Raw genomic sequence first — 25,928 nt, forward strand, 5'->3', positions numbered from 1 at the left:
TAGCGGGAGCCTTTGTGGGGGGCTCCTTGTTGCTGCCCTCAAACCGAGCGTAAAAGTTGTTGAGCTCATCAGGAGGCGAAGCATCAGTGCACACTGCCAGGTCTCCCCTTATAATCCGGAATTGTCTGCAGCCCACGCCACATACCTCTCGCATCAGATTGTGATTCTATCTTGTCCCTGTATTGCCTACATTTTTCACCTGAAGCATAGGCTATGCAAAGACAAATACATAAACTATACGGTATCTTATATGTGAACTGAGGTGTATGATTCCCCATCACGGTATAAAACAGTGATTCCCCCCCACCCCCACAAAAAGCAACAACTACACATGTTTTCAACCCTTTATTACAATGTTTTTTTTTCATTTAGGTATACAAGCTCAAAAAGACAGACATTGAAAAAAGGTATATTTTCTGTTATTAAAAATGGCACATTTATTGCTACATTACTGTTATATACACGACAGTTCTCAATATCTACTTTATATATAAAAAATAGGAAACTGGAGGCACTTTGAGGACATACATGGATTCTGTCCCCAATGTAAGAGAGACAGTGGGTTCTGTAGCAGTGTCTGTTGAAGTGGGTATAGTAGGGCTGACCATGGTGACAACCCTGGCAAAATACTAGTTGTGCGTTTTGACAAGGGAAGTTCCAAGGACACTGTTCTCAACATTCTCAGTTAAGATTAACGCAAATGAACAACAATGATATTCAGTTTCAGACCTCCATTCACAAGAGATAAATCAAAGACAATACATGACCTCTGAGACTGACAGTTGGGGTGGAATACCAATATGAATGCTTGGCTTCAAATTGTAATGCAGGATGGCAATTGTGACAGAAAAGGGAAAGACTGAAAGATGACAATAAAATACTGCTACACATAGTATCAGTTTGCAGGGGAAAATACTGTTTAGTTGACAACAAAAGCATACGCTGGTCTCGTATTTTATGTCAGACCATGTCAACTTCAGTTGAAATAAATATGTTTTCAACCTATTCAGTAGAAAACATACTTCAGAGTGCTGCAAATAAAAAAAAAAATACAAAGAATGGACATGGTATTAAATTCCGAATTTAAAATCATACCTGTTCTATACATGTACTTCCAATGCATCAACGGGTCACACTGAAAATAGCAGGTTTAGCTACAGATGATCTGGTATTGAGTCTCAGTGAAAACCAAGGTGACAAACTGAGAGGCAGAGGGGAAAGGTAAACTGATGAGACGCTGCCCAAGTCTCTCTACCATGTCAATCTTGTACATCGGTATGAAGGTTGTCTTGCAGAGCTACAAATGCGTTCCATGATTCAACAGTGTCATGTCCCAGGCACTGGCGAGCGACCACTGCTCCCCCAAGTCAGGAGAATGACTAAGACCACCCTATTGATTCATGTGCCATGCATCTCTTACTGTTTGTTGTTGACATTTTTAAATGTTTGGACGTCCGAGGACCTACCACCCATGTGTCATCTGGTGAGCTGAGAGGGATGGTTACTGTAAAGGAAACTTGTATTAAACACTAGCTGAAGAAAAAGTCTTCATTGTGTCGTTCTCAACACCATTACTCTTCTAGAATCCGATCAAGTCCCTCAGGTTGTACATCTGGATGTTTGCTGGGTGAAGTTTGCCAATGCTACAACATTCCAATTCTCATTTGACCGTGAGCACGAAGTAGCTACGGATATAAATGCTTTATACAGACGTTTTGCAGTTTTTCTGAAACAGACTTTCTCAGAATGACCCATACTTCCATAACAGTTTTGGGACAATACAGCCAGATAGTGAGCATTATCTACCCCATAGCGACTGGCACTTCATGCTTTCCCCAATGTAAAAGAGACACACACACTTCAGTTTGTTCCTGGCATCTAAAAATGAGAGTTGTCTTACATTTAAACAATGTAAACAAAAAGAAAGAAAGCAATCCAAAAGTAAAAACTCATACAGCTATCTTACAAAGTAAAAAATAAAATTAAAAAAAGAACACAATAATAAATCACTTCTACAAAAAGGTGGATCCTTACAAACAGGCTTTGTAATTGTTCAGAAAAAAACATGTTTCCTGTAACATAGGGGAACAAAAATGTCAGTCGATGGCAGTTGAATGCATTCAATGGAAGTTATCCATGACACTGTGATCCACCCCGCAAAATCAATCCTGCCTCGACTACCATTTCTTCCTTACTCTTCCAACTAACTTGTCTACAACAAAAAAACAGATTGCCTTCCGTCTTACATAAAGTCTTTTAGTATGCATGACCTGGACATTAGGTTGCCTTGCTGACTGATCGCACTCTCTCCACGGAGGTGAAAGGGCACGACAAAGGCAGGAGGTTGGCTGAGTTCAGGGCTGAGGAAGATACTGACCATGTGTCCACATGGTCTGGCTGAAGATGAAGCAGAGCCCAGGGGAACAGGGAGGGGGGAAGGGGGAAGATGGGGGCAGTGGAGGGGGGTGGAGGAGGCTCACTCTGGGTCAGAGCGCACACACACTTCCTGCATGTTTCAGTCCAATCTCCCCCCCCCCCCCCCCCTGAAAAAAAAACAAGAGCGAGGAAGTTGAGATGACCATGTGATATTGTGGAATAGCAGGAGAACAGAGAGTGGCATGTTGCGTGTCGGTGATGACATCATCCTCCTTGGCAGTCTTTCCACTCCACACCCATGGCAGTGACATGAACGGATGCAGAGGGGGGAAAAAAAAAAAAAAATGGAAGGCTTGTAGGATCCACAGATCATACAAAGAACATCCATCACATACACTTTTCCTTCAGATGGGCCTGCGTCAGGGGAGCCTTCTCACAGCCAGGCATCAACAAAGCTACATGGCCAAAGGAACTTTGCTAGGATTTCTATTACCACCATGCTATATAACAGCACTTTCAGCCTGCAGCATCAGTAAATGTCCCTCCTCCATGGATGTCCAGTCTTGTCAATGCTGATGTGGTGGCTGGACACCTCACTCTACTTCTGCCATTTTGAAGAAGAAAAAAAAAAAAAAAATGAAAGTATGATAACGACGATGATGATGATGGAGGATGATGACGACGATTCTAACTCGCCTAAGCCTTAGCGTTATGCATGTGCATCAGGCACATAGATTAACTTCTGATGTCACCTTTTCCTTGTAATGAAAGTAAGACCTTTTCAGGTGGGAATGGCAAATGACTATCAAAGGACACAAAAATCCTAGTTGTGCTCACATGAGCAATTGATCCAAAAATACTATTTGATCCAAACAAATTTTGCTCCCAACATGTAAAGCAACTTCTTAAAATGTCTTACAAAAACATGACCATTAGGCAGAAAATTGATGTGTTTAAATTTCCTCTGTCTGTGAACCAGTGTCTCCTCAAGAGTTCAGCGTGTCTCTCTACTGTAAGGATTCTTCAAAACTGTGTGTGTGTTTGTTGCTAGTATTCATGGTCAGGAATGTGGCCACTGGTTGTGTCAGTTATGAGCTGTGTGTGTGTGTGTTTGAGAATATGCATGCGTGTGTGTGTGTGTGTGTGTGTGTGAGAATGTGCTTCTCCATACATGCTAGTATGTATAGCACTTGTGGATTGACACACTGAGATGCATGAACAGAGATTAAGGCCACGTCCTCTAAGGGCTGTACAATCAACAGGATCTGAAGCTGAAAGAGAGAAATACAGATCATTACTTAATGCTGTTCCACATGTATGTCATACCACTCTGCATAACAATACATACACATCTTACGGCAAGACCAAACAACTCAAAAGTGGTCATAATTTAACCATGTCAACATTTTCTGTTTACACTGACCTCATTTACACCTTGCATTTAAATGCGGCGGATAAACAGCGCCGTTGATGTGAGGTAAACCTGAGCTGGCCAGATCAGCATGTTATTCCACCACGGACGCACATTGATGCGAGGTGTAAATGGGGTCATGCTTAACATACAATTGAGGTGCTGATGCCAACTCTGCGGTGGACTAACCTGGGGCATTACATATGGCTCACAGAGTTGTGTCCATCACCTCCTAGGCCAGGGTGCCCCCCTCCCAGCTGCATCTGGGGGTCCACCCCCGACACCTTCTCCTCCTCCCGTCTCTTCAGACAGGCAGCCTTGGGGTTCAGGTTACGCTCTTTGTGGAGAGGACACACGGGTCAGACGCACACAGAGGATAGAGGCTCTACACTTGTTCATCTGCTTGGGCTAGGTAAACATAGATTGGGCATAACGGTGAAAAATCGACTAGGTTCACAGAGGGGCAAAAACTAAAAAAACGGTTTCACGTGACAGTAGTAAATGGCAAACTGAGAGGGGCTGTAAGTTCAAAAGCGGTAAACAAGGCAGATCGAGGCGGCAGGGAGGTTATGGTTGAGGCATTAACGCAGCAGAACGCTAGGAATAAACACATACAGAAGCCTATCAACAGATGGGGGGGGGGGGGGGGGGGGGAGAGACAGAAGACAGAGACAGACATTCGGACACAGAGGAAACGACAGATGGCAGCAGAGGTGAGATCCCCAAGAATTTGGCAGAGGAGCAAACGCCTTCTTCCTCCCCTCCTTTCCTTCTCCATCCCCGTTTCTTTTTTGCTTTCCCTTCTTTGCTTTCTCCGAGAGAGGAGAGGAGAAGTGGCAGGAGAAGTGGCAGGAGAGAGGCAGACTAGTGCAGGTAGAGGACAGGTGAGAGTGCGGGTGTGGATAGACTGGGACTCTCCCATTGGTTGTTGTGAGTGTTGGGTGGACTGAACCGGTTGGCTGTAGCTGGCCATGGTAAGAGTGGGAGGAGCTGTCTGGGCGTCTCTTAGCGTGGGCAGGGATGGAGGGCTAGCAGACCGATAAGGAGGCCTTCCTAACCTGTGTAGGCCAACCTACCTCGAACCTGCTTCTCCAGGCCCATTATAACCTCGACGGCCTGCTGCAGGATGACGAGTTTGGTCTGGGCCTTGTCGCTCCGCAAGTGGACCTGAACCATCCGGCCCAGATCTCGGAAGGCCTCGTTTATGTCCCGCACGCGCACCCTCTCCCTAACATTGTTGGCACTGCGGCGCTCGCGCTCCCTCTGCTCCTTCTCCTCCGCGGTCAGGTTCTCATCCGTCACCGAGGCAACGCTGCAACTGCTGCCAAGGGGGGGAGAGGGGGGAATTGGGGGAGTTAACACACCTGGTCCGCAACCTTCTCTAACACCTCCTCTTACCCTTGAGATGCTCCGGCTGTGTGGGTTTGAAGCTGCCCCCTGAATGCTGTTCTGAGGGAAGTCTGTTGTTGTCTGGTGTAAGCATTAGGATAGCGGACAGGGAAATCTGTCTTCTGTCTCACATAGATAAGAGTTACGGTAATAGGAGAAACTGACTCTTGACCAGTACTTAGGGGGCAGCCTCTCCCTGGAGCTCGACCTGACTCAAAGCTACAGCACTCCCTGCTTCCCGATTGGCTGACAACGACATCACCAATTTATTTAGAGTCATATATGGGCAGGGGGGCCTGCAGCAGGAAGTCCGGATGGACAGAATGTGTTCCAGTGAGGAGGAGGATGACGGAAGGATGATCCCGGTGGGAGAAGCGCTATGTTGTGGGAGAGAGCGGAGCGGTTAAAACGATATTTTGTTTTTCTTATTTCTTTCTGTGGTGTTGTAAAATTTGATATTCGCCCTGTTGAACACGGTGAACTTTAAAATCACATAAAAACGATAACTACTAAACGCAGTAACCAAACAGATGGGCCACAAACCAGCTTCTGCCCCTTCTTGGCAGACTAACTTGACACAACTTTTGAATTAAATTGGCTGGATGTTGACGTGTGTGTGAGGATTGACACTAAGACCAAACGTTCCAATTGGAATCGGAGAGAGCCCAGACAAACAGTCATTTAAAAACTTAGGATTCCCTATTCAGTTTGTCCTAATCTTTGAGGTCCAGGAGTCTGAAGGGATAGAAGGCCTGGGGACTGTCAGAGAGAAGAACGAGGGAGAGAGAGGAAGAGAGCGACACACCCTCTGCCAGATATAGACCATACACAAGGCCACTGAGAGGAAGCCAAGGGGAGAGTTTGGAAGCCTCACGTTAAATACATCAGAGATCTGAGATGTATTTATCTGTATGACAAGAAGCTGAGGTCACTGCTGCCATCTGCAAAAGTAAACAACAACCAAGAGAGGGAGAGGGATGGAAAGAGAGGGATGAAGAAGATGGACAGAGAGGAATGGTGATGACTTTGAACAGAAATGAAAAATCGGTAAAAAAATTAATAAATAAATAAATAAATTAAAAAAGGTTAACAATTGACACGTCAGGACATGCAACACAGACACTGCAATAAGGAAGTGGAGGGTGTGTTAATACACGGGGGAAGAGAACAGACAGCCCCTCTTGTGCAATCAAAACCTGTATCTCCACCTGTATAGCCAATCAAGGGGGGGGGGGGGGGGTGGGGGGGCAGTATGTATAGCCAGGTAAATTGAGCATTGACGCAAGTATGGCAACTTCAAATGTAGCCTTCCTTACAAACTAATTGAGTGGTAAATGCCAAACAGAAAGTGTGTGTCTGAAGTCTGCCTCACTTTATCGGTTTAAATGTCAAGACTATAAAAGCTCACAAAAGTATCTTGGGTTATCAAATCTTGCATCAACAATTGGGTGTGTTGCTGTGCTGCTAATGGCCTCAGACAAGCATAGTGATGAGACGAGAGAGTGGTAGAAGCAAACAAAGGAAATTAAAAAAGATGCAATGTTAATATAGTCAAGGACGAGGCAGAGTCACATGGAAGCATCTTCAACAGTGGCGACAGGCAGCCCGTGGTTAGAGCAGGCAACACATACGACACCAGATCGGACTGCTAGCCCGCTGTGCCGTATGTGAGGCTGCAGAAGCAGAGCCTTACAGAGTGAACCAGAGAATGGGCCACGTCCCAACTTCCTCTCCTTGTCCCCTTTCCTTCTATCGTCACTGATCAGACATACCTTGGGATTTGGTGATAACCAGTAACGTGCAAACTTAGTGAGGGCTGTGTCACCTCCAATAGTCTTAACTGGCCTTCTCTCCCCATCGTCATCTCCCCTCCATGGCCACTGACCTGGCACGGACGGAACTGGTCTGAGCCATATGGAGTGAGCCTATCCGGACCATCCATCTTTATCAGTGGCGATGAAGAGAAGGAGACAGTTCAAGGAAACCATTTAAGACTATTTAGAACATGGCCCGAGCCCTTCAAGCTGAGGGAAAGGAGACGAGAGGACAAGGAAAAGGAGCCATGTAAGAATTAGTATAAGAAGCGTATAAGAATTGGAACGTGGCCCTCCTCCTTCCTTCTCCCTTCTCCCTGGACCGGCCCACTGACCTCTGACTTGCTGCTCCAGGTTGAGTATTACGTTTACGGCCTGGTGCAGTATGAGCAGTTTGGTCTGGGGTTTCTCATTGCTCAGGTGGAGCTGACACATGCGCCCCAGCTCCTTAAACGCCTCGTTGATGTCCCGCACGCGCAGACGCTCGCGGGCGTTATTTGCCACCCGCCGCTCTTTCTCCCGCTCCACCTTCACTTCCGGCGGCAGATCCTCGTCATCCTCATCCTCATCACCCAGACTGATGAAGAGCCAAGCAAAGTGGCCGACGAGGGGGGGGTAGGATATGTACGGGGGAGGGGGGAGGGGGATAAAAACAAATAGCATGGGTATGGGCTCATATCAACTGACCGGTAACAAGAGTGTGCAAAGAATTCAATGCGGTTTCCTGATCCTAATCTTCTGGTTCATACTAGGACAAACAAAACATTACTTTCAAGAATCGTGCAAGTCACAATAAATGGTTGAACTCTTATCATTTGGAGAGTGCTGTCCTATTGACTGTGGACTGTGTTGACAAGGATTTAGTATCCAGCTGCTCAAATACTGCGAGTGCTTTGGACTGACCGCGTTGCTAAGACAACAGAACATGAGTTTGCAGGTCCCGATTCCCTTACTTACTTGGACATACTGACAACACACAACATGTATGTATAAAAGTTAAAAGTTAATGGATAAAATGACTTTCACTTTTTGTTTTTTTAAAGTTCTGAAATAAAGTGCATTAAAAAGGACATTCACATCACACAATACTTACACCACCAGTTTAACTTGACATATGTGCTTCACTACTTGCGATTTGGATGTGTTATAGCAACAATGATACAAACCTTTGTTTTTCAAGACACTCAGAGCACAACTCAAGGAGAGAGATGTTTGCTATGACAGAGCATTGGTAGCTTTAAAACAGAATCCTTATCTATGATAGAAACAAAACACATCTCTCGGGCGGGGAAGCCTTTTCTTTCTGATAGTTTGAACAACGGGCAGTCCCTGAGTACTGCAGTAGAAAGCCATCTATCTGGCTGTCTGATCGTCTGTCTGGCCACACCCCCTGGGGCGTGAGGCCCGCGTGATTGGATGCAGACTTACTCTGCTCCATGGTCTGATAGGGAAGAGGAGAAGGTCTGGAAGGAGAACGTCTCTCTGAAAACAACGTGGGAGACGGAAGGGCAGAGGTGACAACAGTGCTACGAAGGTGCCATGGAGACACTTCCACTAACCTGACCTTTTACTACTTTCCTAACGTTGCTGTGAAGTGCTTTGAGTTCAAGAAAGAACGCTATCGATGCATATCATTCATCGTTATGTATGTGTTTGTCTTGCCAAATGTGCATTATTTTTGCCTTTTTGCATCAAGTGTCGTTGGGAAAGGAAAGACGGAAAACAACAGACATTACTATGACCATTATTATCATTATCAAGCTAGTTTCAAATCAAAAAGATTTCAAATGTTTCCTGTCCCTTTCCAAAATTGCTTTAGGCCTAGTTTTGATGGGATCACGCTTCTAAAGACCCGCTTGTAGCTAAAGTAGAAATAAACTAGAGACTTTGGAAAAAGGATAGAAGATTTGATGAGTAGGCTATGTGGGAAGCCCTATAGTGTCAAAATGACTGTGAGACTTGAGAGCTAATCGCAAAAGCACAAAAGACTTGAGATTCTGTCTCTCGTGTCGGGAATGTTTAGATACCTTGTTCGATTGCGGGCCTTCAAGTCTTTCTTCTCGTCCTCTGACTTGTCAGCGACTGAGGAGTTCTCATCGTCCTCCCTGTCCTCTCGTTTGATGTCGGAGCCGCTGGAAGAGTGTGTGGAGCGGGACAGGTCTGAGGGAGAGAGATTGAGATTGAGGAGGTCAGAAGTGACCAACAGCAGGTAATGCAGGTTAGTTTTGTTGTTGTTTATTTGTGTGTGTGTGTTTGTCCCAGGCCTTTCGGCACAGAGTTGTCCATTTGTCTGGACAGCCCTGCTTCCTAGAGCTGGGTCTATCTTAGCCTCCACTGGAGTATAACTCGGACAGACGGGCGGGTTTGAAACTTGATTTGTGAAGCAACTATCGTAGTTGTACTTAACTCTAGAGTGACACACAATATACACAGATAGGGAGAGAGAGACAAAGCAAGTGGTGTGTATACAACAAAGTGTCCTCTTCTGAAATGGCATGAGAGAAGAACGCCCAGAGGAGAACAGTGGCACAGGGAGAAACTCACTGGTGAAGCCTTCAGGCTGGGAGCCAGGCGGGGCAGAGGGAGGGCCGTGGTGACCTTGCAGCAGGCCACCACCAGAGGGCAGACCAGCAGAGTCCTCGTGGTGGTTGGCCACCTTCAGGACAGAGGAGAGGAGGCAGGTCTTATACAAGTATACAATATTAAGTGATGCACTGCATTACAATTTTTTTTTTTTAACAATACAGGTGCTACATGGGTATTACATAAAATGGGTAAAAAAAAGAAAATCACGCGTTGAAAAAAAAAAAAAAAAAAAAGTTATGGCACAAATCATCCACACAGATCTGAAAACACAAACCACCACCTCATTCCTTTAGGCACTGACTAATCATGCCCATTACGCATTCACCCGTCTCACCAGTCCAGGTAGGCGGTTGGCCAGCCCCAGACCGGCGCTGCCGAAGGCCTGTGCCAGTCCTCCAATGCCAGCGGAGAGCAGGCTGTGCATGTCAGCCAGCCCCGGTCCCCCCTGGCCGCCAGCGTGGCGCTGCAGCACGTTAATAGCCTCCTCCAGACGGTCCTCCATCTTGTTCTGCTGCATCGGAGGGAGGGAGGGAGGGAGGGAGGGAGGGAGAGGAGAGGTTGTTAGAAAAACAAATGGATGAGGATTTGTAATTCATGGATGAATACAGTTTGTCTATCTATCTATTCTCCTACCAAACACCATTTTCAGTAGAGAACGGAGTCATACGCTGTATGGACTAAAATCTCTTTTGTGACCTTCTTCCAGTGGAGGCTGATGGAGGTAGAAATCGGTGGACGGGCTCATTGTAATACCATTCCTCACTTCCATTCCATGCATTACAAAGAGCCCGTCCTCTGATTTCTACCTCCACTGCCTTCTACATGCCTGTTCTTCATCCATGTCTTGAGATGAACATTTGATCTTACCAGGGCCTGCAGTCCTCCCTCAAAGTTAGGTGAGGGTGTGGCCTGTCCAGAAGACCTGGGCCACTGAGAGGCAGAGCCTACAGAGAGAGAGAGAGAGAGAGAGAGAGAGAGAGAGAGAGAGAGAGAGAGAGAGAGAGAGAGAGAGAGAGAGAGAGAGAGAGAGAGAGAGAGAGAGAGAGAGAGAGAGAGAGAGAGAGAGAGAGAGAGAGAGAGAGAGAGAGAGAGAGAGAGGGAGAGAGAGAGAGAGAGAGAGATGTGTGTAAGATAAAAGGTTAGCAGAGAGCTGCAACAGACGGTCTATTCAACCCCCAAGCAAAAAGTGGATTAAAAGTAGATAAAAACATTTGAAAGACAGGCATTTTCTATCAATTAGACATGTTATGTCTGGACCCTTTTCCAAAACCCTATTATTAAAACTCTGCTGCCAGACAAGAGCAACAACAAATTCCTCAGTTCCACTATGGCCCTATAGATGGAGCCATATTGTCATTGTAAACAGTGTCATTTGGGCTTCCTCCATGTCTGTGTAAAATCCTCCCTTATTCTTCTTCTTCTCTATGGGGCTGTGCTCCTGTACTACACTCGGGACTAGGTTTAGAGCTGACACAGACGTGAGGTGTGGTGGTCTAAGTCACGTTGAGGGCTACCAAAGCCGTGCTCCACATGACCACTCACCTGCGATGGCCTGGGGGGAGCCTACGGGGGTAGACGGAGATGGGGGGAAGGTGTTGCTGTTGTGGTCCGAGGGGTAGATCTGTACACACACAACAAAAAAAAAAAAGGTTATTCAAATATCAAACGTCTTAAGACAATATACAGGCAGCATACAGCATTTCTGTAGTATTTTTTTTTAATAAAAAATAAAATAAAAATGTATAAGTCGACTCTTATCCAAGTGTTGGTGCATCAACATGGCCTAATAGGTGGGGGTGACGGTTAATGCCGGTCCCTGCTGCTCTACTCACCGACGCCAGGGCTTTTCCAATCTCATCTCCGGAGCTTCCTGGAGCTGTACCCCGGTTGGCTGAGAGGAGGAGAAACACAAACGGATACATTACAGTTAGAACAACTGTCACTAGCATTCCTATTCAAATGGGTTAAATTGGTGTTTGTGAGTCCTGTGGTCAATTCTACTGCGGGACTGACACGAAGACAGACAGAGTGTGGCATAGATGCGAGGGGTGGGGTGGGGTGGGGTCATCGTACCCATGATGGAATCAGTGCCGTTGATGGGGGGGGTGTGGTTGGGGACTCCGTAGCCTGCTGATCCAGAGTGGAAGCCGGAGGGGAGACTCCCGTTCACCTCACTGCCGTGCAGGGGGTAGTTCTGGGGGGAGAGGGGCAGTGGCTGCCGCTTCTGGGAAGGAACACACACACACACACACACACGCATGAGCGAATACACAGATGTGCGCGCACACACACACACAGGCTTTTTAAAAACAACATTAGTCATAGACAAAATGCTTGATGGCAACCTGGATCTGAACCCTCAAAAGTACAAGCAGTACATGGCAACGGTGGCAGGCTGGGAAAGGCTCACCAGTCTGTCCTGTGGGTTGATGGCAGTGAAGGGGGCAGGCTGGCCCAGGTGGGGAGAGTTGCCCAGCGTGGCAGAGTAACCAGGCTGTCCCATCGGCCCAGCAGAGCTCCACGGGTCAGGGGAGGGGTGGAGGCCTTCTGTCAGGGGAGGGGGAGGAGGAGGAGGAGGGGTGGAACCATGGAGAGGGAGGGGTGAGGATGACAGAGAGAGGGGGGTGGAAAGAGGGCAAGTTGAGGAAGGGGAGGGAGTGGGGGCATGAAAGAGTGGGAGAGAAGATGGAGGAAAGGGGGGGGGGGGGGCGTAACAGAACACAAGAGATGAAAGACAATAACAGGGACATACGAAACATGTCACATCCTTCGGATGACTTCATTCAACTGTGCTGCAGGACACTGCAGGGCGAACCAAGTAACCCATTAGCTTATGGCGAAGACATATTGCCCAATTCCATCAACACATCTGCCTCGCATTAAATTCCAACCGCATTCTCTACGCAGTTGAGAACTCTCCACCCACCCGCGCTCCATTGCCCGCTAGGATCAGTAAAAGCGTGGTTTTGACTACCGACACAAACTGGTGTGTGACTGACCAGAGGAAAGCCTGTGTCTGTATTCACATCTAACCTTGCATGTAGAAAGATCCGGGGTAGACGTTTCCAGGCTTTGAGGCTGGGTACCCTGCACCGTCTCTGTAGTCATCTCCTGAGGCTGACGCATACACCTGCAGCGCACACGCGCGCGCACACACACACACACACACACACACGAAGAAGATGAGAGAGAGAGAGAGAGAAAGGGGGGGACTTGGTTATTGACCAAATATTGATCAAATACCAGGCACTTCATCATAGATATGTTAAAACCTCTGCACTGTCTTCATACGGCGATCCACGTCAGGCTGCACGCACACACACACGTACGTACATACGCAAGAGCATTCATGCACAGAAACCCAGTGTAATGAGATCCCCCAACTTAACACTGCTTTTTTTGTAGGGTTTGGAGGAATACATCTGTACTATTTGATTTGACTACTTAATCAAATAAAAAAAAATAAAAAAAGCCCCTGCCGCATCCTTGGCACACTGGGCCATTGAGAATCATCGAGAAAGACACAGTTTAGGGTAAGCAGAGTATAGGGCTTTCTTCCATAATGTTCTGTTCTGTGTGTGTGTGTGTGTGTGTGCGCGTGTGTCTCTCTCTCTCTGTCTCTCTCTCTCTCTCTCTCTTTTACAGACTTGATCCAGTTAGAATCAGTAATATGCAGAGTCTGGTTAATAAACACATAATCCAGTATGTCGCTCTGTAGCGCAGAGAACCGACCGTAGGACACCAGTCGTCTTTGGCATGTCTTACTGCCGAGCTGGAGGTCCGAGGTTCTGAACCGCCGAACCCCCTCCACAATCACACTATTCTGGGAGGAATTAAAGTATCAAACTATGCGAGCTGAGAGCTCAGATCCGAACGGAGTGAAGTTTCTTCTGTAATTTGATTAAACAGAGAGAGAGAGAGAAAGAGAGGAGGAGAGGAAAGAGAGGGGGAGAGGAGAAGAGGGAACGGAGAGATGCACTCCTAATTACTGAGCCATCTGCCCGTTCCTGGACGGCAGCCAACTCTACTGGCAGCTGGGATAGAGGGATGGGGGGAGGGAGAGAGAGAGGGAGGGAGGGGGGCAGAGGGGGGTGGTGAGAGAAACAGAGAGAAGGAGGGTGGAAGAGGGGGGAGGACGTGGAGCTCACAGGGAGAGGGGGAAGAAAGGGAGGGGGGGAGTGGGAGAGAGCAGCAGCCGAGAGGGAGAGACAGAAAAAAAAAAAAAAAAGAAGAAGAAAAAAAAAAAAGAAAGAAAGATGGAGAGTACAGGAAGAGCAGAAACAGAATGGAGGTCAGAGAACAGAGTACGCAGGCCCAGGTCTGCAAGGCATCCAGGCTCCTCACACCCCCCCTCCCTAGTAATATAAGGACAAGGGTACTTGAACGGGGGAATGCAATGGACATCTATAAAATAAATGCCTATAAATATGACCCTCTGGGTGAATGAGTGGGTCTGTGTGTTTATTTTTTCACCACCTCCGTGGTGCAGACACACAGCTGTGGGGCTGGATGCCCAGCCTGCCAGCTCGGCTGATGCTCTACGCGCCAGGGAGAGAGGCCTGTGATGCCAATGGGAGTGTGAGGAGGGGGAGGAGGGAGGGCATGGGGGGGGGGGGGGGCATCATCTAAGCATAGGCCTTATGAGGGCTGAGACAACGTTTAGGGATGTGGGGGGGGGGGATGTTTAAACATGTTTGATGTGTGTGTGTGTGTTGTGGTGGGGGGGAGGGCATAGTTTGGATAGGAAGAATGCCTATAATATGGGGCGGGGGGCACACATTGGAGAGGGTACAAAGTGTGATGTGTGTGTGTACGTGTGTGTTTGGTGTGGGTACAGAATGGGAAGGAGAAGGCAGGGCAGTGGTAAGATGGGTAATGTTGTTGGCAGGGCAGAGTGTTGGTACTTACCGAGGAGGGCAGGCCAGGGGGCACTTTCCTGATCTTTTTTGGCTGGGCATCTGAGGAGAGAGAGAAAGCACATGCACGCACACACACGCGCACACACACACACACGTCAGTTATTCCTGCACTGCTTAACAGAGAATACCAATGAATGGCTTCATTCACACCGTTCCGTTCTATAAGGATAAGGGGAAGGAATAACGTCTGGATCTGCCTTTATGGCAGCTCATAAATGCCTAATCAAGGCTAATCTAATCAGATGTTATCTTACACAACCAGTGTGTTTTACATGAGGATGCGGCCACAGGGCCTGGTCTTACGGTGTGTTTTAGCAGAAGTGAGAGTTCTCTGGGCCTTTATTTAAACGTCAGTAGGAGAAGTGAGGGGTAAATCAGGGACGCAAATAGAACGCAAAATGAAGAGCGACTCCGTTCTCACAGAAACAGGGAGTGTGATGATGTGTGGTGTTCTAAGGTTTGGTCCTCTTACCCATGCTGTCCTGGGGAGGTCTCCTGCGAGGGTTGCCCTGGTAGGAGGGATAGAACTGGGAACCGGACTTGATTCCCGATGGAGAGAGGGCATCGGGACTGGGCATGGGCATCTCGCTGGGCATGAATCCAGGCTATGGAGGGGAGGGGGAGGGAGAGAGAGAGAAGGCATGGTCAGTCACAAGGACTGGAGAGAGTATAGCACTGCTGAAAGAGGGAGAGGAGGAGGAGAGAGAGAGAGAGAGAGAGAGAAGGACGGAACCGATGCAGTGTGAAGGAGATATAGGACAAGGTGGAAGGGATTTACAGAAAGGCCATTTTATCAGAGAAGATTTGGAGGAGGGGGGGGGGCTGGACTCAACAGAAAAACAATGAAGATGGTGGAAAGGAGACTGTGTTGTGGCGTTTCTGATTTTACCTGTGATCCAAACGGGGGGTACGGTCCTCGCTCGGCTTTTCCTTCAAACAAGGGGGAGAGAGGGGGGAAAAAATATAGATCAGGCCACCATCAAAATCTGGCTTTTACTCATCTCTGAAACATTAACACACAATTTGGGTGTTCCCCTTTCTCCAGTTGGGTGCCCTCCCATCTGTTATGGTGTGTCTGGTGTGTGTGTATATGATGTGTTGTATTTATGGCTTTGGACAGGAGAACAACAACAAATTGGCCCATTATAAACGGTCCAAGGGTAATCAGGCCCAACCCCCTCTTCCCCTGACGGCTCGGCTGAGGAGAGCTATAGGCCACAGTAATCCCTGGGGAGAGGCTTGTTTGTGCTTGGGTGCTCCTAAACCCCCATCACACACACACACACACCCTAAACCCCCTTCCCTGTTTACCCTTCCCCCCCCTACTCGTGCACCCCCACGCAAACACAGAGTGCTCTGAAGAGGTCACTCATATACAGTAGTGACATGGGTGAGGACACGCGCGCTCTATTCAATCAAGTGGATTTACATTTTCTGATCCAACTCCCCGATAGACACATTATGCAGTCTCCAGTTTTACTGGTCATAGGTTGCTCATGCTGGGCCCGTGAAACAGCAGCTCCACACAGAGGCAGAGAACAAGACCAGGGGGTCTCGTTACTTTGTTTATTTTCTCACGATGCGGACGTCAGATCAGTTGAGACTAATTAGATGAAGGTTTGGGACGGCGCCTGAACACGCAGTGGGTCCTCCCACAGACAGAGCTTGAGCAAAAATATTCTGATTTTCTTACCTACAATCCCTGCGCCAAACAAGGGGGTGGAGGCCATACCCTCATGCTCATTGTAATGGGCTCCATCTCCGTAACCCTGGGGGAGGACAAGGGACAAGGCTTTTTAACATCCAGGTAGAAATTGAGTTATTGAGGATATCATCGTCATCTGTAACCTGATGTGCTCCCGTATGCCTTTCAGACTGATCAAGTAATAGGATATGTCCCTGATGTGATTATAGACATTCCTAATGTTAAGGGAACACGGCCGTGCTCAGTGTGTTCTTACCCGTCCGTGGTTGAAGGGGGGGCTGTTCTGTTCTCCTGGCGCCCAGGGACCGGGCCCGCTCCGCTCGTCCATTCCTGGAGAACGCAAGACGGTTAGACTTAGAACCCACACAAAACTAAATGTGACGGTTGACACGTTGTACCACTCGAAAAATAAACCACGTATGAACCTCCGGTGTACGTCATTTTAACTTCATTCATCAGACGCTTTTCCCGTCAGTGATCATAAAGGAAAGGAGACAAGGAAAGGAGAGGGAGATGGAAACTATGAAAGATGATTAGGACCCAGCCAAAGAGAGAGAGAGAGTGGAGAGAAAAGAGGGGAGAGAAGAGAGAGAGAAACCATGGAGAACATTGAGTTGAGGGTGACCTGGTCAGGCTGGTCTTCCTGGAGGACTGAGACGTTTCTAAACCACCTCTAGCCCAGAGCGGTAGGCCTCATCCAGCTCACACAGTGACAGTCACAGTGACAGCACTGTCACTTAGTGTGGCAGCGAACTGTAGGAACTTTGAATAATTAACACCCATTATGAGGCTTCTTCTAGAATCATCCTCGGCATTCTTCCTTCTCCAACACCACTCTGTTACATTTTTTTCTTCCCATGGCAACAAACTCAGTCATTCATATCCCATCCATCCTCTCATATTACACCTTCGCATAACAACAGAAACGACAGGCAGACAGGGGGAATCAAACTGACATTTCATGGATGGTATCCCTCCCTGGTCAGAGCACTAGCATCAAAAAGAGGTGAAAGTGATTGAAAGGGAGAGCGATTTTAAAGATTGGTGAAGCAGAAATTCCTGCTTGCCCCCCCCCCCCCCGTTCTCCCTCCCTCCCTCCCTCCCTCTCTCTCTCTCCTCTCTTACCGCTACCCAGCATCTCTGGGGGGAAGCTGAGGCTTAATTGCGTACTGATTTGCATAATTGTGCATATTAATGAGGCTTTGCTCTATGAATATTCATATTTTTTGTTTTGTTGTCTAATTAAAAAGCGGAGAGGGGAGGGGAGGAGCGGGGGGGAAGGGGGGCTGGAATCATGACAGGATCAGCCGTAGAGAAGAATGATGGGTCCAGAGTGGTGAGGGCTGCTATATCGCCGTGACAACCATGATCTATAGAAGCGACGCCAGCGGAATAGGAGATGAAGGAGACAAGGTCTTGCTGCCACGACGTGACTGACTGTCACTCTCCGTGTCAATCAGGAGAGGGGACAGACATAGGGCTAGAGACAGGGGCCTCGTTCAAATAAACAAATATAAATGTGTCTTTCCTCCCTTGGCAGTGAGCTAAATTACCTGCTGACTACGTGGGTCCATAAGCTACTGTCTAGGTATTCATTCCCAGGGGTTGTCAATACAATCATCATAAGGTCTTGCTGAATTGGCCTTCTCTTCAGCCCCCTAATGCTACATAGTCAAGCCACACCTCAGTGCCCCACCCCCACAGGCCAAACTCTCTCCCTCAAGTCAATGCCATGAATGGACACCAAAACAGAGCTATCAAAAGAATGTTGAAGATCTTTTGCATAGCCGCTGGGTAGGAAATGAACATAGAGGGTATCCCTTACTGCTCTTCAGGGAAGACTGACAGATGCAAAAGGGGGACGGAGATAGAGATCTGAACTGACACCACTGACATGCACAACGGCAGGGGGATAATAGAGAGCTCTGCAGGTAGCCAGCACCACAGCACCCCAGGCTATTGATGCTTTCCCCTGGAGGGGGGAAGAGGGTCGACAGGAGGTATGCAGGGAATTGGGAGAATGCTTTTCTGGATTTCAGGGAAGGTTGTGGTAGAACTCTTTCAGGCTATTTTAAAGGGGCCTCGACCACAATTCATCTGATAGGGATTTTCTGCGCAGTGCAAGGAGGGATTGGAACTGTATTGGCGGGTATGGAGGGACAGTTCTTTTAAGATAAAATAAGGGTTTCAAACTTATCCTCAACAAATTGAAAGAGGGAGAGGGCAAGTGAGCAACGATGAAGTAAAACATCATTAAAACTGTTTTCATGCATATGCATAAGGACTCCACGTTTGGGTTCTAATTAACAGATCTGGTGATTAGCCGATGAAGGAGAGAATAAGTGAGAGACTCGTCTAAGAAGACTCCCTTTGTTTTGCTGAAAACTTCTAATGATTCCTGCAAGCCGTTGTTACCATGACAGCCTGATAAGACACTTTAGAACGTGGGGAAAACCGTAGTGCTTGTGTCCACACAATGGTTAGAACTGACAGGTTTCCGCCATATGCTTCTCTGTACTCAGATTTAACATCAGTAGGCTATACATTCTAAATTCCACATGTCAATTTGACTCATGCTTAGTTTGACAAGGGGATTGATCAAGACAACAACCGTGACCGTAAAAAAAAACGTGAGGCAGGAACTCTACACCAGTAACCTCCTTTAAGAGGCTCGCCCCGGGGCGACTTTTGTGACTGAACATCTCAGCACAAGTTAGCTCAGCAAAGGAGAGGGGTGAGTCAGGCCAGACACATTCACTAGAGAGCCCCACTGCACCTCCCCTTTAAGACCAGGCCACACCACCCCTTTAAAGCCAGGCTGGTCTATAATTACACAGGAAGAGATACTGGAAACAGCCAGTCAGCCTGAGTCACAGGCTACAGAACTAATAGCGCACGAACAACACACTAAACGCACATTTTATAGGATACGGCCGCGGGCACCTCTCAGTGAGTGTACTGTCTGCTTGTCTCCACATTCTTCTTTCCTACCATCCTTACCTTGTACGACATAAATGTGAGTCACTCAGACCCAATGAAATACGAGCCAACACAATAAGTATTAACAACAAGTGTGAACATTACTTAAGGAATGTCTACTACGTGGCTGCAACAGTATAATGTAAACTGTCATATGAACCTTCTGACACATCATACAGTGTTTAGGCGCAGAGACTACACTAAACCAATTTGACAACAAAAACTGAAACATGTTGACTATTTTTAAGTTTCTTTAATTTTTTATTTTTTTTATTTTTGCAGTTAACATCTTTAAGATGTTGAGCTCTTTTCTTACTTTGAACTGAAGTCTCAGAGTAGATGCCAACATATATTCTGGACAGCGTTGAGTATTACTTAATGGTTGGATCTGACTGCAAGTATGTCTCTTCAATGCACAAGGAATCGAATTCATTTGATAATACTATTTCCATTCACATAAAGGAAACTTCCTAAAGAATGGAAAGTTCATGCAAACTCTTCTCTTCTCCATTTCAGGTCCGAAATGTAAAAATACCATTTTACATTCTCGGTTTCTTGTAACCAGTAACTGAAACTTGGTTGGAAGTTACACCTCCAGGGATTCGCATGAGACCTGAAGATGCATGACGACGACGACAATGATTTTGAATAGACGTTTCCCGTCGCCACAGATAAGCTTGCCCTCCCCCAATCTTCACTTTTACCAAACCAACGTAAGGATTGCGTAGAAGTACGATTTCAAATAACGCCACAAGGACATGGCAGCCTTGTCAGAAAGGAGAACAATGAACAGCACAGAGAACCTAAATCAAATCGAAAACAAAGACATGGTACAGCACAACTTATTGATCGAAATGACCAAGAAAAAGCTGTGTCTAAGAGAGAAGTTACTAATAACCCAAAACTACCAGAAAAAAAAATGCAATACAGAGAGGATAATAACCAAGATCTTCAGGACTCCTGTCATTGAATCTACCTAATCATCTGAACCATGTGTTGAGAGGTGAGGGGGTGGAGGGGGGGCTTCCAGGGTGAAATCATATCCTGGGCCACATATGCCGCTGGCCTATCCAGTTCTCCCTCCCTGACCCAGCCCTTTGTCTTGGCCTCTGATGTGCATTGTACAGACCTGCGCTGAGGGCTCCGAGACAATACCATGAGCAGCCGTTAGATTGATAACAGTAACGGTCTTCCTTTGTAAGCGTGCACCTTTTGTGGCCACAAAAGAAAATCTAAGTGGCCCTCAAGGTTGGAGAAATAGGTCCTCCCCACCCACCACCCTTCTCTTTCATCCTGGTCCTGCTTTTTCAATATCCTATTTCTTTTCATTTGCAACTTGAAAAGATCTACAACAGTGCCTTAGAGGTTTGGAGGATGAGAGGGGGCTGAAGGAAGACAATTGGAGGACAAGAGAGTAGGATAGGGTGATATCAAAAAGTTCTTATTGACGATAAGAACATTGATATTATTGACAATGAACATTCAGTGAACTAGGGCGGAGACATGCCAGCGTGAGCAGAAATGACTGAACTGCAGTGCCAGAGTTTATGGCTGGTGTAATAAATAGTCTGGTAAAACAGAGACATGTTGTTTTCACCCCTAGATGTGCTTTGCCTTGCAAAAACAGCAGGACATTGCACTTGTAGTTATGCACACATCTGGAGATGAGAACTTTTATAGACTGTGTGTAAGAGAACAATATCCCGATATGCTCCAAATATCTTGATAATACAGAATATCGGCCTAAGCCTACAGGGCACAGGAAGATGATTCTAGGGTGAAAGCTGGGCACAGCTACTTGATGTCTGAACAAGGAACCAGAACAAATGTAGACAGGATGGGAGTGACTGTGAGGAACATTTGGAGGATGGGGGTGAGACATAGCCTATTGTGAGAGGGTCTACAGTGAGAGGGTTTTAGAAGCTTTGGGAACAGCAAGGGGAGATGTGGAATGGACGCAGTGGGGCCCATGCCGTGGAGCCCTGGGGTTGGCAAGGAGCTCTTCCCGGTGTGAGATGATGCTGAAGGCTGGGGGGAGGGTTAGGGTTGAGGAGTGCAGGATAGGGGGATGAGGTTTTTCCACAGGGTGAGAGGTGAGAATGAATAGGGTCATTTGACTCATTTCCAATCACCCCCGCTGTCTTAACACCTTCAGAAGAGCGTGATGAAGGAGCAACAGCTGACAAGGTGAGGGAGGGGACACCTGGGTTAAGAGGGAGGAAGGGAGGAGAGACTTCCTTTCATCATGATTTTCCCTTATGATCAGTGACCTGGGAAAGACAGAACAGGTAGAAGCAACTTACCGGTCCTTTTCCCTATCAAAAAGGTAGCTACGGAAAGTATTGTGGAAAGGAAGCTATTTCAGAGTGTTGAGACAGCCATTGACAGCCCTCTCAACCGGGGCATTGAAAGGAGGGACAGTAGGGGGGATGGAGGGGTCAGAGGTGGGGGGGATGGGGGTAGGGGAAGACAAATAAGAAAGCGTTGTTGGAGGAGTTGTTATGGCCCATCGCCGTCATGCTGGTCCATTAAGAGATATATAGGGGATCATTGAAAAGCAATAATGTCTTCCTGACGACTACTGAAGCCTCAGGTGAGAAGTTGAAAGAGAGGGTTTGTGTGTTAGTACAATCTTAGGTAGATAGTAGCCTATGGAAATCACTTCGAAAGGCACATGAATCCTACTCACTGCTGCCTATACACTACACACCTAAAGCCGTGTACAGATAAAACGGCCCAGACGAAAACAAAGTATTAGAATGTTGTGATAAAATGCAGCAATTAGCTCTGATCTCAAATGTAGAAAATTATAAAATGATAACGCTAGCTCGTAAAATTTCCCTCACAGAAACAACAAATGTTTGCTAACGTTAGCCAAGTGATCCAACTAGCAAGGAAGCTAGTTATAACAAGCTGTTTGTCAACAGAGTTACTGTGACAACTCCGTCTCTTCTTTAGACTAAAAGCAAAGATTTGACATGTTGAATCTCGGAGACTCCAACAGCCGATGTTCTAAAACTGGGTAGTTAAGATCAATAAAACTGCATTCTAAAACTAGGTAGTTAAGATTACATTTACATTTTTGGCATTTACCAGACGCCTTTATCCAAAGCGACTTACAACAAATACGTTTGTCTAAGTAAGTGAATCATCTATCCATCAGTCATCATAAGAAAGAGTAATCTATGGACCAGGGGCCATTGGCAGTCACAATGCTAGAAGAAGGAACAATTACTTTCTTTTTTCTTCTTCTTCAGATCAACAAAACTGCATTCTAAAACTGCGGGGAAAAAAATAAAAATAAAAAAAGGCGTCGCATGTCGTCTCATCTGTTGTATTTGTAATCGGATTAAGAGGTTGTAAATTAATATGCACATCTTTATAGATGTGTCACTCGAAGCCAAAAAATGTTTTAGACTGACGTGGCCTTCCTCGGGTTACCATTTTGGTTGAATCATAGTCGTAGCTATTTGGGAACAGCAAAAAGTGTGCAGAGATCCACTTTCATATCGTGAAATAATAATAATATTTTTTTTTTTAAAAAGGTGAGCCCTACCTGAGCCTCCAAACTGACTGCTTGCTAGAGTGGTCGGCCTGTTCTTCCCATTCGACACGGGCGGCGCAAACATCTGAAACAGAGGAAGACACTGGTGTTACATTGGTTGGTAAGGTGCTAATTCAACCTTTCCTATAAGGACTTAGACATCCTCGGTTCTAACAGATTGGAACAGCTGTCACTGGTGGGAAGCGATCTAAACATGCCAGCTTTAAATGAGTCAGTGATGCAAGCGAAGTGACTCACTATAACAGTGTAACGGACGACAACAGTAGGGCTGACACACCGGGATTCTGGGCTTTATTTCAATTTATGTAACAGCTCGTCATCTACAGCATTAGTATGGGACTTGGAAACTTGTTCATTGGGTTATGAAACAGAGAGTTCACATTTGTAACAGTTTGAGTTTCCCACTTTGATTTCCAACTCCGGTAACATGGACGTTTCTTAACATAGGAATCTCAGTTCCAGTTATTCCAAGAGAACATGAACATAGTACAGCCTAAGATGCAAAAGGATGTGTTTGGACAAAGATATTCTAGTGTTTTGCATATAGGAGCACTCTGACAGCTGGGATGACTTACCGCACTAAAATCCAGCAGATCGCTGAGCTCCTTGTCATTTCCCACGACAGCCATTCTCTGCTGCTGTTCACTTGGCCCTCTCAGTCTCAGCAACTGACTATAGAGAGAGAGAAAGAGAGAGAGAGAGAGATTACTTTATGGGACAATAAAGTCTGAGAGTCCAACACTGACTTGGTGGATGACAAAACTATTGCAGAGAGAAACTTTTTTTTTTTTTTTTTTTTTTTTTAATATATTGCAACCACTTTTTACTGTGTGGTTAGACCACTACACGGGATACACCACTCAAGATCCCTTGGAAAGGCTTCAGCAGGAATTCACAAAGCATGAACACACATTAAAAGAAAAAATCTGGCTTTGCCTAAGGAGAGCTTAGCATAGGCAACCTCAATAAGTTCAACCCAACCTGTAATACTGACACTAGGCTTTCCCCTGTCCTACCCCACATCTGACACCTCATATCTGGATTATGACCCCTGGTTGAACCACAAGGCCAACCCCCTCCTCCCCTCAGCGCAGAGCACTCCGATTGCCTATGCAACCACAGAAAGCAACCTGTTTCAACAGCCTTTCTCACCAAAGGACAGCTACAGCATCAAAGGACAGCCACAGCATCAAAAACATGGGTTATGGCATGTCTGAACACAATAGCGAATAGAAATGCTTATATCAGAAAAGCCTCAGTATCCTCGGCACATGACTAAGCATGATCACTATAGTAACTCCACATCTCACTTTCTTAGATTTACACCAACTGTCTGTGTTCATAAGAGTGACAAACAGGTGGTCTCCAATAAGAACAATAATGTGTTTTCACAGATAGAGGTCTGTGTGTGTGTGTCAGCACTGTGCTTGTATGTGGAGATGATGATCTAACATGTTCTCTTCTTTCATAAACTCTAGGCACTAGGCAGAATCTGAAACAATAATACAGGCAAGTGGACCCCAAAGATGCATAAATCATATTAGGGGCCACATACAAATTACACAACTTAGATGCTGGACTTTTCGAGAGACACACTGTTAATTTACTCACAATACAGAACCACAGAAAAAAAATGCTTAATACTAACAAAATAATCAGGATGTTACTCAGTGTCCAAACTCTATAGCAGGCTTAGGTGCGTTTAGACGTAGACATGTTAAAAAATCAAGTTGTAGCAACCGTTCAACAGTTGCCTACAGTTCTCTGGATGTTCAATTCGCTTTGGTCGAGAGGGGGGAGAGAACTCTTTTAGCTCTTCCTAACAAATCGAAGTTCCATACGGGCCCCCTTGACACCCCCATCCCCCTGACACCCCCCGGCCCCCCCATCCCCAAATCTTCCGGCCTTCCCCGTCGGAGAATGTAAATAGTTTTTACGGATTGTGACGGTCCGGAATCCCCTGTGAGCGACGTTTTACCATAACAACAACTAGTCTTTATGTCAACCCAGACTTTTACATCAAATGATTGTTCAGTTCGTGCGTTTTAGATGGGTGACAATGATGTAAAGTGGCTACCGTCGAATACACGACTTCTCCACTGGTCTCGGACAAAGAGAGTCAGGCCCCAGTAAAGTTTGAGATGGGGGCAAGAACAATGGAATAAACATCGCTCTCCTTGCGTATCAAATTCGATTGGCCTATGCTGGAAATAAAAGGGACAATAACGGTTTCATAACCATGCGTAAAGAATTTACACATCTGCAAATTTTTTATGTTCAAGGTGTAACGCGAGAGGAGGGGGTGGGGGAGAGGAATTTCCTGCCAAATGCGAAATAAACAAAGTGGAAAATGTTGAGGAGCACAGTGCAAAGGGAATTTGATCAGTAAAAAATGTCGTTATCGTTTTAACAATAAAGGTAATAATAACACATAAAATATATTTGGGAAAACAGGTGGACACGCGCGTGCCTTTCTAGGCGCAACTTTGGTGCACCACGAAGTTTTCCTAAATGTTAAACAAAATTTCTAACAGTCGAATACCAAAATGTAGTTAGTGATTCAACAATGTATTGCCTCGCAATAAGTAGTGGTATCCCTGTAAGAACTGAGTGTACCAATCTTGCTTGGTAGGTTACTTATAAACTTCATAAGGTTGCCTAAAGTGAACAAAGAAGTATTTTCCCACAAGGCTGCAAGTGCTGCCCGCTCGCTTCCATAGCCCAGGCCGGACAAAAACTCAAGACCCCGCTTTCTCCGGCCGTGCTACTCACACAACTTGAATGATTCACTAAAGTTACCGCAAAAAAAACTATAAACATGTCGAATAATCTCCCATTATCATTAAAAAAATGTATCCGAGCAAGAATGTATATTTACCTTTCAATTACCTCTATTCAATTATCTGGCATCCAACAGGAAAATGAACGCTTGGAGTAGAGAGAAAAACATAAAGTTGGGGATAGATTCCCTCCCCGTGCTCCGGACTGTAGATAAAGATGAGCGAACGACGATATCAAGCGTTTTCCCACTGCCACGGTTCGATGTACAGTCCAGGTCAAGAAAACGAAACAATGTTTACCAATGGAATCATAACTCTTGTGATATCTCAAGTGTTTCTTTAGGTTGCTACAATTGTAACCATTTCATCTTCCGAGTAGACATTTTAGCAGCCTCCACATTGTC

At 46.3% G+C, this 25,928-nt stretch overlaps 1 protein-coding gene across 7 annotated transcripts; it reads right to left on the reverse strand.

Annotated features, from left to right (window-relative positions):
* Positions 1-330: 330 nt before the first annotated feature.
* Positions 331-25,928, reverse strand: tcf3a (transcription factor 3a). Of its 7 annotated transcripts, none has more exons than XM_083690240.1 (21): positions 25,634-25,928; positions 23,320-23,416; positions 22,736-22,808; positions 16,457-16,530; positions 16,189-16,264; positions 15,385-15,425; positions 14,968-15,100; positions 14,485-14,534; positions 12,610-12,706; positions 11,987-12,123; positions 11,650-11,800; positions 11,409-11,467; positions 11,119-11,197; positions 10,444-10,520; positions 9,911-10,087; positions 9,535-9,646; positions 9,018-9,150; positions 8,419-8,472; positions 4,864-5,108; positions 3,977-4,124; positions 331-3,647 (listed from the first exon to the last, which is right to left on the reverse strand). In XM_083690240.1, the coding sequence occupies exons 2-20, from the start codon at positions 23,371-23,373 to the stop codon at positions 3,985-3,987; spliced, it is 1,962 nt and encodes a 653-aa protein (XP_083546366.1). In that variant the 5' UTR covers positions 23,374-23,416; positions 25,634-25,928; the 3' UTR covers positions 331-3,647; positions 3,977-3,984. The 7 variants fall into 7 exon arrangements, with proteins under 7 accessions (XP_083546366.1, XP_083546368.1, XP_083546370.1 ...); XM_083690242.1 differs by having other exon boundaries at positions 9,911-10,084; positions 25,623-25,928; XM_083690244.1 differs by lacking the exon at positions 4,864-5,108 and adding an exon at positions 7,326-7,567 and having other exon boundaries at positions 9,911-10,084; positions 25,623-25,928.

This window comes from Argentina silus (genome assembly GCF_951799395.1).
Source record: "Argentina silus genome assembly, chromosome: 18".
Lineage (NCBI taxonomy): Eukaryota > Metazoa > Chordata > Actinopteri > Argentiniformes > Argentinidae > Argentina > Argentina silus.